General features: G+C 43.2%; 1 protein-coding gene across 2 annotated transcripts; it reads right to left on the reverse strand.

Annotated features, from left to right (window-relative positions):
• Window positions 1-841: 841 nt before the first annotated feature.
• On the reverse strand, window positions 842-11517 carry LOC109462843. 2 transcript variants are annotated; one of them, XM_019759478.1, is made up of 6 exons: window positions 11381-11517; window positions 5684-5819; window positions 4666-4785; window positions 4140-4243; window positions 2775-2930; window positions 842-1248 (listed from the first exon to the last, which is right to left on the reverse strand). In XM_019759478.1, exons 2-5 carry the CDS (start codon window positions 5773-5775, stop codon window positions 2776-2778), a joined length of 471 nt encoding a protein of 156 aa, XP_019615037.1. In that variant the 5' UTR covers window positions 5776-5819; window positions 11381-11517; the 3' UTR covers window positions 842-1248; window position 2775. The 2 variants fall into 2 exon arrangements, with proteins under 2 accessions (XP_019615037.1, XP_019615036.1); XM_019759477.1 differs by having other exon boundaries at window positions 5684-5824; window positions 11381-11516.
• Between the last annotated feature and the right edge of the window lie 304 nt (window positions 11518-11821).

The following is an 11821-nucleotide window of genomic DNA, read 5'->3' on the forward strand; positions in this document are numbered from 1 at the left end:
ATGTGTAGTAAACTAGAAAGGTCACATTCAGCAAAGGAATTATCACTCCTACAACACGGAGAGAGATTACTGGAGAACACTGACCGTGACTTCTCTGGAGGAAGTAGAAAAAACCGGGGTGGCGGTCTTTAGGGGACTGTCTCAGTACAACTGTACTTAGTGTTACAGCAGATGTGTAATTAACTAGAGAGGCAACACTCAGCAAAGGAACTATCACTCCTACAACACGGAGAGAGATTACTGGAGAACATTGAACATGACACCTATGGGGGAAGGGGGTAGAAAAAAAACGGCGTGGCGGTCTTTAGGGGACTGTCTCAGTACAACTGTACTTAACCTCACAGAGATGTGTAGTAAACTAGAAACTTAGGTAATACTCAGCAAAGGAGCTATCACTACAGGAGGTATCAGCTACACTATAGAGAGAGATTGTGTACGGCATAAGCCATAACTCGAGGAGCTGTAGATTAATTTTAATGATGTTTACCCTCGCAGAAAGAAAACATTGTTTTTGCTCTGTTTCTTCTTTGTCGTCCGTTGCGAACACTGTCAATTACCTGTAGCAGACGTCTGTCACCATGGTAACTGGTATGGTGCTGTAGCAGACACCCTGTGGTGTTGGGTTACATTATGTAGCAAGTTGCAGGACAGCATTGGAGAGGCTGGTGACCATAAATTAATGTGTTTAGAGTATAAGAATAAACTCCATTTTGCAGGTCTCCATTCAGATCAGAGACTAGGAGTGCTCTGACCCATATTTTATAAACTTTTAGCCTTTTACAGTAGCAAACCTGAGCACTTGAAAAGACGTCAAAATGATAACAGGACGACACAAATAAACTGCTGCTCTGGATTTTATTTTCGAAAGAACTAAATATCAATGAAAGAAAGGTGAAACCAAGGACCGTTCTATCAGATCCTTGGTGAAATATACAATACAACATAGCACCGACGTGAACGAAAGAAACACAGTTTGAGAGATATCAAGTAGATATAGTGATAGACCAAAAGCCATGTGATTGGATTCAATTCTAAGGCTATAACACCGATAATATCCGCTGCTCATCAAGCGTTAGGAGGTCGGGGTCAAATCTCGGATGGGAGAAACAGAAACTGCAGCAGTGCCTGGTATTGCCTGCCATCTCCTGCAGCTCATGGGTGGGGTGATAGAGGGCGCTGTTGAGTTGTTCTCGGGTGAAATGCAGCAAACACCGTGCGTAAGCCCTGCGGTCTTCTGAAGCCATCGAGCTGTAGGAGAAAAGGAACAGAAGGTTATTATTATTTTTTTTGTCGTGGGTACTATTTACACATTGAGGTAAGTAGTACAGCCAAAGGCTAACTTGTCTTGGTTCGTGTGGCGTACCGGCAGAGTGCTCGACTCGGAAACTAGAGGTCCCGGGTTCGAGTCCTGACATGCCACCGATCTTGTGCCCTTGGGAAAGACACTTTAAACGACTTTCCTCACTTCGCTCAGGTGAAAATGAGTATTGTATTGTCCCTGTGTTGGTGACGGCATTAATATAAGTGTGAAAAACATGAGTGTGCCGTCACCACGTCTTGTGATTACATGTTGGAAATTATCATAACTTGTAGCTTGAACGCCAGTAAGATATTCAGAACCTTCTCCCGACCACCGGCCGACCAAGGTTCGAGGTAGAGAAAAAGACGGAGAGAAAGAATGGTTTTTATTCACACGCAACCTTTAGAAAAATACACTTAGTTCACAGTTGTCAAAATAAGCAGCTATGTCGGTTTACAGTAGCTGAATTGCGAGATAAAATGAAAGCTTACGTACTACGTTACAACAATAAAATTATCCCAGATAATTGCTAAAAGTTGTATATCGTAAAAAAAACTCTTCTTGAAATTGCATTGTGATAAAATTACACTTGCTATATATATCCCCACAAGCCTGTAATGTTCGCCATTACGACTGTCCCACGCACGCTCCATATCCGCTGTCCCAGCTGCTCTGTCGTTATCGCGACTTTTATTGGGCGAGTCTGGGTAATTTTCGCCGCTTTTCACACAAGTATGAGGCTGTTTTTAATCCGCCCGTGCAGCTTCCCAACTGCCCGCGGCCCTGTTACCGTTTTGTCCCCGCTATTACGGCAGTAATAGTGTGTCTCGGTAAGTCCTGTAAGCCTTTCCAATGGTTTACTACCGGGAGGTCTAAATGTCTACATGTGTCTAGGAGAACGAACATGGCGAGGGGACTGTTCAGCTTGAATGTCAGACTTGAAGGCGAAATACCACTATCTGTGATATAAAACGAACAAACAAACAAACAAACACACCCAATGGCAGCTGGACCTGATTGAGGGGGGTTATTTTAGGGACGTCCCTCGGATAGGTCCCTTTGTAAAGAAAGGGGCATGCCCCGGTGTACGGTGGTTCAGATATCTACCACTATCTATGTAAGAAACAGAAGGAGCGAGTAGAAACAGATAAAACCCCGCTGGTCCCGGGCCGGGGTTCGAACCCACAACCTCCCGGGCTCCAGTCAGGCACTCTAACCGCTCGGGTCAGTTGGTAGCGCCTAAACCCCCAACTGTTACACTACTCCCCCTTTTCTTTTCAAGAATCTTCCGAATTCGACATCCCTGGAGCGGCACTCTTTGCCAGAACTCCCAGGGCCGGTGTGGGAACCAGTGTAAGAAACAGGAGGAGCGAGTAGAAACAGATAAAAACCCACTGGTCCCGGGCTGGTAGCGCCTAAACCCCCAACTGTTGCATCTACAATATAAAACAGACAAACAAACAAACAAACTTACCCTATGGCAGCTGGACCTTCTGGTTGAGGATGAGCTCCACCAGGTCGCCCACCTGCAGGTAGTTACTGTCCTTCTTGTTTGACGTCCAGGAGAACTTGTAGGCGTGGTTATCCACATCCAAGTCTGCCGCGCGTTTCCTGCCAGCACCCCTCCCGCCTTGTTTACAAACAAACAAACAAACAAATAAATAAATAAATAAGAAGACCATCAATAAGATGAATAAGTAACAAGAGATCATCATCATCATTCATTATCAAGAACCTCCTATCTGCAGCCTTTCCTCCTTGTTTACAAACAGACAAACAAACAAACAGAAATAAATAAGGAGATCATCATCATTCATTATCAAAAGCATCCTATCTGCAGCCTTCCCGCCTTGTTTACAAACAAACAAACAAACAATTAAACATGAATAATTAACTAGAAAGATAACAATTTGCAAACCAAATGCAAAATGTTTACCTTCGCATATCCACGTCATTACAATAATGGTATTATATATTTTAAAAACGAAGGGCTCCTGTAGATATAGCACAGCAATGTAGCACACAAGCTTGTTTCTTCTAGTTCTACCCTACAGTTATCGAACGTAGTGCATTTTGCCCATCTGAGGCTTGAATTGAAAGGAGACTAGAGACAATAAGACACCCCAACACAATAAGAATCTTGTGTGATGGTGCAGGTGACTGTGCCCTCTTCTCATTTACCGTGATATCTACTTTGTCGTTCAAGGAACAGGTGCACACGTGCACACAGACACATTCAAACTCAAACAATACGTCCATTTTTCATGGAGGTAAAACGCTCTGTTCATTACCAACCCGTGTAACAATAGATACGCTAGACAACTGTTGTCATCTGAAAAATTCAGAACCTGGCTACCACCTCTCCGTGGCGAGATGCACGGCAGACGAACGATAACTTCTCAGCTCATAGACACTATGAAGACCATGAACCAGGTGAAACATGGTAACACCTTTAGTTCACTATGCACCAAGTAACATCTAGCGTCAGTGCACAGCAAACCAGTCAGAATTGCCCTGATGAAGATGACAAACGGTCATCAAAACGTCGGCTCGTAAAAAATAAAAGGTTGTGATCAAAGAACTTCGCTATTCTTTTAAAGTTAAAACTTTGGTCCAACACGAAAAATAGACTGACCCAGTGAAGACATTGAACCGCGACGGGGGCCGACATCGTCTACCAGATACCTTTGACCCAGTGTTGACGTCACACTTCAAAGAAGCCAAGTGACAAGCTTCACTGGGTCAGTCTACTGAGGAAGACCAGAGTGACTGGTCGAAAGCTCTAGGTGAGAGAATTTTTTGTGTTGGACCAAATGTTTTAACTTTAAACGCGTCCTACCTGTGATGTCATCCAGGATGGCCTTCAGCGCCTGCAACCTGCCCAGTTTGTAGACGTTCTTACTCTTGGCGCTGGACATGACGGCCTCTGCCATCCGCTTGTCCCTGAAAAAATAAAACGTGAAACGAACATAAAACAGAGAGAAAGCATCGCGCAAAAGTACAAGTTTCAAGTTTATTTATTTATTTTGCCAGGGAATACCTCAGATCCATTGATCTGCTTTTCAGGTATCCCTGGGCACATACATTAAAACATACATTCATAAAAATTAAAAATTTAACCCAACCATATATAAAAACATTACAAACATGTACATGTCCAATACAGTCACATTATAGGCACATTTAGTTCATTTTCCAAGTTCAGTCCTCTGCACTAGTCTACAGTCTATTTCTCTTTTTAAATGCTGACGTTGACTGGGAGAAAAAATCCGGATTTTTCCGGACTGGCAGAATCAATCCGGATGTTTCCGGACTGGTAGAAACAATCCGGATTTTTCCGGACTGGTAGAAATTTCGCTCCTTACGCTTCTTCCTGCATCGGCATCATCTCCTCCGTCACCGCGTTCTCGTGACCAGGGTACCAGGCGTTCTCCGGCCCAGGGTACCCAAAGTCCGTGAATCCGGCCAGCCTGGTTCTCTCAGTCCTATAACACCGATTCACGTGTTAAATAGTGAAAAGGATCAACTGTTTTACTTTGTCATGGGATGCTCCAGATATGATGTTTTACGTAACAATGTTTATTTTGCCATACAATTGTACAAATCAGTGTTATTCAGCTTGTTACATGTTGTACACGCTGCGAGGCTAATTTTCTTAATAAAAACTGTTTTAAAAAGCTATTCACATTTCTCAAATCAAGTACAACAGATTCCAAGAACGACTCAAAGCCATAGACAGATTTGAATACATCTTTTTACAATGCTATAATTAGCACAGTGCATAATTAGCCCCACTCGATTGCAACACTTATTAATAATGACGTATGATAGCTCTTTTGTTTAATTCACTGAAATTGCTGAAATGTTCAATGAATATAGTCTATTTAATAGTAAATAAAGAAGCCATGTTGCGGGCGTCTTTTTGACAAACCGAGCTGCGAACTGGACAAAATAAAACCAGTAGTTTGTACAGAAAGGTTATAATAATATGATATGAATCTTTATCGTTCTTGCCCAGATGGGCTAAATGCACAAATGTGACCAAATGAGGTCGAGAGAATAAAAACCATGAGCACTGCGTAGCCTCCATAGCATGCCAAAAACTGGGGGTTTTGGGGGTCTTCAGGGTCTTTGGGAGCTTTTATGTGCTGTTTTCTGATTGCATATAGACAACATAGCTGGCCTGGTTGAATTACCCCCGTTTTTAGAACTGGGCTAATCAGAAAACAGCCGAAGACCACCAAACACCCAGTTCTATAAGCCTGCTACGGAGGCTAAGCATTGCATACTGGAACGCTATATGCTAATGCTACGGGCTATATAATAGTAAAGCGCCATGGATATCATGGGAAGTACAAATATCTGAGTGTAGAAGATCTGTACCTTGTGTTGGGGTTGTCGTAGTTTGGTGCGGCGTCCAGACAGGCGGTGAGTAGCACCAGGGAGAACAGCAGAAGCACGACTTTCAACTCCATGTTTGTTTCCGGCTCTGGTGGTTCTTACACTTCGCTGTGACGGGCTGTCCTGACAAGGAGAGATGTGATTTGATTTGATTTGATTTGATTTATTGAAATTGCCACAACTACTAAATACCTAATACCGCCTATCGTAGACTGGAACTCGTTGCCACCAAGCACAGTAGGCCTAAGGGCATCATCAGTAGAAAGCTTTAAACTACTCCTGCAATCAAATGTGCAAAGATTGAGTGTAACAGGTCGTTCGGTGTGATATAGCTAGCTGCCGCCGCGCCGCGTGCCTGAGAAGCTGGTGTGTTACGCCGAAGGGCGGTTATACCGGCTATACCGATACAAATACCAGCCCAGAAGAGAACAAGAAATAGCCATGCATTCAAGTACCAGAGTTATCAACCAAGGATTGAGGTGTTCATTCTTTCCTAGAAGTATCGCAGAGTGGAACTCGCTGTCACCAAGTACAGAAGGGGCATTGTCATTAGATAGCTTTAAACAATGCCTAGAGTTAGACGTTTAAGGGTTAGGTGTAACACATTGATCGGTGTAATATAGCCAACTGCCGCCGCGCCGCGTGCCTGCGAAGCTGGTGTGTTACGCCGAAAGGCGGTTATACCGGCTATACCGATACAGATACAATACAATACACGTGAGGTACAGGCAGCTGTTGCTGGTGTTGTATCCCACACACATAGAAACAAATACAGGACAGACAATCATCATTTTCACTTGAGTTAAGTCGGGAAAGTCGTGTATGTAAAGTGCCTTTTCCGAAGGGCACAAGATCGGTGGCATGTCAGGACTCGAACCCGGGACCTCTTGGTTCCGAGTCGAGCACTCTGCCGCTACGCCACGCGACCCGATCGAGGATACGAGATAAAACAGGGAGTAGGAGTAATTATAACCACCTTGTGACGCAGTTTGCTGCCTGGGGATACGCAACAGTAGCTTTGTTCTTTACTGTTTACGATTCAGAAGTATCTTGAGTTCTCCCGATGGAACGGTTTGTTGTTCCGGGACCAGGAAGTTTGCTATTGTGAATTGCGCACGTGGAAATCTGATGACGCAAATTGAACGGTCTTTACGGATGTTTCTTAAGGAAGGCGATGTCATGCTGCCTTTCCCATGTGTGCAATTTACTTTTTTATTCATTCATTTATTTGAGCTTTTTTTTATTAACGGTGTCGCTCAATGCAAGGCCAATTATTTTTGGCCACTTCTAGGCATAGAGCTAGAGGTACTTAAGTGAGTATAATGTAGTTATGTCAGGAGATGGCGGTGGACCTTTGTTTTGAAGCTTTGTGGATTGTAATCGGAGCTTTGTCACAAGACAGGACAGTGGGAACAGGTCGATGCCTTTTCCATGCCCCTGTCCAGATTTTAAAATATACAGATATCTAAAATACAAGTAATACATAGGTAATAGATATAAGTAATCACTGACAATATTCCCGACCTACTCCTAACCATGGTTGGAGGATTTCGGCCAGAGTTCGGGAGGCCATACTCGGCTATATGTGACAAGGCTAGCCTCCTTCGCAGACTTGTAGGGCGCGGCGTTATTTTTTTTTTTCGGTGAGCGACGCGAGTTATGCTGCGGAGGGACGGTTTTGCCGCCGAGAGAGCCCCTCCGCGGCATAACTCGCTTCGTTCACCGAAAAAATAAATAACTCCGCGCCCTAAAAGTCTGCGAAGGTACTCTGCAAGCAGAAATTGTGGGGCAATGACCGTTACCTTTTTATATATGGCCGTTTTTTTTTCTTGTCCTGACCCCCACCAACCCGTCGGTGGCCGGCGACCTTCTCTGGCTAATGGATACTGCCTAGCCAATTTGATACTGTCTTTTTGCCACCGAAAGGGATCTGCTTGGAGATTATGCGAAGGAGGCTATGATGAGGCCGGGCTTCGGCGAAAACGAAAAACATTACCAACTGCACCAGTGGATCCTACAGTGATTAACCGGGATCCAAAATGGCCTGGAAGCCGATAATGTACAAATGGAAGGAAGCAGAGAGGGCAAGCAGCCGGAATATCCACAGGGAAGCTTCAGTCTTCAGCTCAAATTTAGTGGAATCAAAAGTCACGACCGGGCGAAGTAACGCCGGTAAGTGTTCAGAGAGACCACGTCTCTTGTGTATCGGCATAGAGAAATAAAATTTGAAGGCTATAGAAGTGGGAGCTAAATCTAGAATCCTTTTTCTGATAGAACAAAAACTCTATATCTGGACTTGACACGACTCTGGGTAAAAATAGCAAAGGGATAAAATGAACATGTATATGTAGGTTTCTGATTGTACGAATTTTAGGTTTCATACATTATACCTTACTTAAACTACTTTTCAACAACAATACTTGCTAAGAATGTATGAGAATAGTTACAAGGTTACTAAGTAAAAACACGTAAATAGTCCCATCCGATTGCCTGTATTTTTGAGAGGATAAAATACAACTGATACCAGCCCAGAAAAGAATAAGAAACAGTCATGCCTTCAAATATCAGAGTTATCAACCAAGAATTGAGGTGTTCAAAAACTCGTATTTCCCCAGAACTATCGTAGACTGGAACTCGATCGTTGCAACCAAGCACAGTTGGGGCATCATCACTAGAAAGCTTTAAACAACTCCTGCAATCAAATGTGCAAATATTGAGTGTAACAAGTCATTCGGTATGATATAGCTAGCTGCCGCCGCGCCGCGTGCCTGCGAAGCTGGTGTGTTACGCCGAAGGGCGGTTATATTATACCGGCTATACTATACCGATACAGATACAGAACTGGTCTAAGCTGAGTTGATTTTGAGTTTTTGGTTATTGTCATGGGATGGCAGCGTCTGATGAAGTGACTGTTTCACTGGCCTTTTTACAGTAATTGGTGAATCAATCTCAAAAGCCCGCTTAAAATTCTTTTAATTATCAAGCTTCTGACTGTTCAATTTATCATCACGATCTGCCTTTCTGTTGAACTGCTTTCATTATTCTTGGTTAGTCGAAGATTGATACTCCAAGTATGAGAATTGGGAATAACTGTTGGCAGAACATACTAGTAGTTCAAACTGGCGGGATCTCTTGCAGCGTTTCATCGTCCTCTTTGTACGTTTCGACATAGACTGTCCCATTCTTTTCGGCAAACTCCGTGAGCCACTAGCTAGGTAACTGGGTTAGAGTCTTTTAATTTAACCGAAGATAGATCCCCCTGTTATGATACAGTGATAGATCACTTCATAATCTCTGCTTTAACGACGTTGTAGGTATCTGCTATCCATGCCACCGTTGTCGACTCAAGGTTTTTCTCTCTGCTCTGTTCGACGTTCAGATCACGAAGTTTGTCGTAAACATTATCGCTGTGTTTATTCATGTCCTACAAACATAAACAACACACTCAGCAGACATCAGGGAACCTGCATAATTGCCATCAAGGCACATGTTAATGTAGCGTAGTGGCTGTTACTCAATACTGATGAATATTTTTAAGAGCAGAGAAGTAAACATTTCCTTTTAGCGCAATCATTCAACGAGATTCTAAAAGCGTTACCTTTGCCACCACTGTTCCTAATGGTTCTAATCTAGATGCAAATCTGTCCAACAACATGTAATGAATATATATAGATTGCCAACAAAACAATGTAGCTTTCCCAGATTCAATTGGCTCTGATGAGAGAGTGTGTATAAGCTGTAGTAAACATGAACATTGAGAGATGGCGACGCGAATCATAACATAAAAATAAAATGCTACGCAAATTCTCCGTGGTTAAATAGATGAACACAGCATAATTACAAAGGCTTTTTTTTTAATGGTTAATATGGGGTATTCTTCATGTATAGTGTTGGGTGTTTTGTAGGACAGAATCTGATATTTGTCCATGGGTAGAAAACTCTGATTGTTAACCAACCAAGCAGCCACAGCTTCTGTTCGTTTGAACAACGTAATGTTTACCGTAACACACCAAACCTAGCGCCACGACTCAAGAACTCAGTATATACATACAGTGCCGATTAAAAACTCCGCAAGAAGCCAGCATGTGCCGGATTGTCGTATATATATATATATATGTATATACATCGCAAATTCACAATACCTGCTTTGTATTCCTGTGGTTTAGTAGCATTTTTATGTTTTTGCTGAGTTTTTTTATTCGCCCGCGCGCACTAGTTTGGGGTCTTCAGAGGATGCCATCCATAAAATTAAGGCGGTGTGGCCTTACCGTAACACACCAAACGCAGCGCTTATCTCTGTAGCAAACATAATTGTACGTGATCGCAGGTATTGTTAAATCTAGTCAGAAGATTTTATGGTCAGCAATTTTTACTTAAACGAATCCAGATCCAAACGACGTTATACTGCTCGAAGTAGAGGTGGCCTACAACTGATGTGTTGTAATGTTATGCCAAAAGACTGGGGTAGACAAATCCTTCCCTTGAAAAATCGTCCGACCAAAACTGGACTACAAGGACAAGAACCGCCTAAGGAGAAGGCCGCTCGCAAATTTCCAAAACGACCACATTCTGTCTTCGTTATCGCACGTAACATCGGCATTCTGTTGTGTTAAACATGTTCTTGGCAATGTGAAAACGGTCTAGGCAACGCGAAAACGTTTTAGAAATAGGGCCTTACTTGGTAGTTACTAAGTAAAGGCGTAGAGCAATTGGGAAGTCACTTGTATATCAGAAGATTGTGGCCTAGCCACCCGCTTTGTGCTACAGAATATGACAGCATAGTTACAGCTGGAAAATACACAGGGATATATACGGCCATCCTGCCACCTGTTGAGGTTGCTAGAGATGAAGTGCCGCGCCGATAGCAGTTCTAAAACAAACGGTAAAGCAAATCTAAAGCTGGTATGCTGTATAAAAGAGCGCGTAAAGTATGGAACCTGATTAATATATATAGTTTCAATCTTGGCTCTCATGCGGGAAGACATACATGTATGGTGCCAGCCGAAAGAGTTCCGTCGGGTAAAATAACGCCGAAATGGATGTATATTTTCAAAGATTGCCAGTGGAGGATATTTCACAAGATAAAAAATGATGGAAACAAAACGCCATGAAAGTATATTTTCAAAGACTGCCAGTGTAGGATAGGTAACAAGATAGGAAAAACGCACGAGAACCGAAGGCATATTTTCAAAGATTGCCAGTAGTGGGGGATAGGACACAATATGAGAAATGATGGGAAAAACGCAGAACTGAAAGTATATTTTCAAAGACTGCCAGTGGAGGATATGTCACAAGATAACAAATGATGGAAAAAATGCACAAGAACTGAAAGTATATTTTTAAAAATTGCCAGTGGAGGATAGGTAACAAGATGGGAATTGATGGAAAAAAAGCAGAACGGAAAGTACATTTTAAAAGATTGCCAGTAGTGGGGGATAGGACACTAGATAAGAAATGATGGGGAAAAACGCACAAGAACTGAAGGTATATCGTTAAAGATTGCCAGTGGGGGATAGGTCACAAGATGAGAAATGATGGAAAAAATGCTGAAGAATTGAAGGATTGCCAATGTAGGATAGGTCACAAGATACGAAATGATGGAAAAAAAACGCACAAGAACTGAAGGTACATTTTCAAAGACTGTCAGTGGAAGATAGGACACAGGACAAGAACACTCACCTGGCTGACTCAAACCCCGACGAGGCAAGACGCTCCAAGCTTCTGAGGCAGAACGGCAGAAACTCGCGCCTTTTTATGGCAGCCGGTCCTCTTGTGTCTCACGTCCGCCGAATCACGGCTGTCTCGCTTACAATTACTTCCGTTGACTCTCCACTTCGCGGTTTAAACGGCGGAAAGCCTCGCAGATCTACTCGGGCCGGTTTCTAAGGAGACAAAAGAACGTTGCTCCTGACGACGCCCAACCACATGTTGCGCTCAGGAGCTGGAGTGGAGAAGCTTTGTCTCCCCTCAGGGACGATCCACTACTTACTCATCTTAGGCCACACCGACTTCATTCTATGGATGACATCCTCTGAAGACCTAGCCTCTACCAGGCTTGGGGAGGCGGCTGGAAAGAGTAGAAATCGGCCAAATAGAGAGATAAGCATGCCAAGGGAGTTT

This window comes from Branchiostoma belcheri, unplaced genomic scaffold (assembly GCF_001625305.1).
Source record: "Branchiostoma belcheri isolate BF01 breed outbred unplaced genomic scaffold, Haploidv18h27 scaffold12, whole genome shotgun sequence".
NCBI lineage: Eukaryota > Metazoa > Chordata > Leptocardii > Amphioxiformes > Branchiostomatidae > Branchiostoma > Branchiostoma belcheri.

Excerpts from the sequence above, each read along its gene's own strand:
- LOC109462843 (XM_019759478.1), bottom strand. The coding sequence starts at position 5,775 with ATGGAGTTGAAAGTCGTGCTTCTGCTGTTCTCCCTGGTGCTACTCACC. Across the intron at positions 4,244-4,665 it reads ATGCCGATGCAGGAAGAAGC|GGACAAGCGGATGGCAGAGG; the intron begins GTAAGGAGCGAA and ends TTATTTTTTCAG. Across the intron at positions 2,931-4,139 it reads CATCCTGGATGACATCACAG|GCGGGAGGGGTGCTGGCAGG; the intron begins GTAGGACGCGTT and ends TTTGTAAACAAG.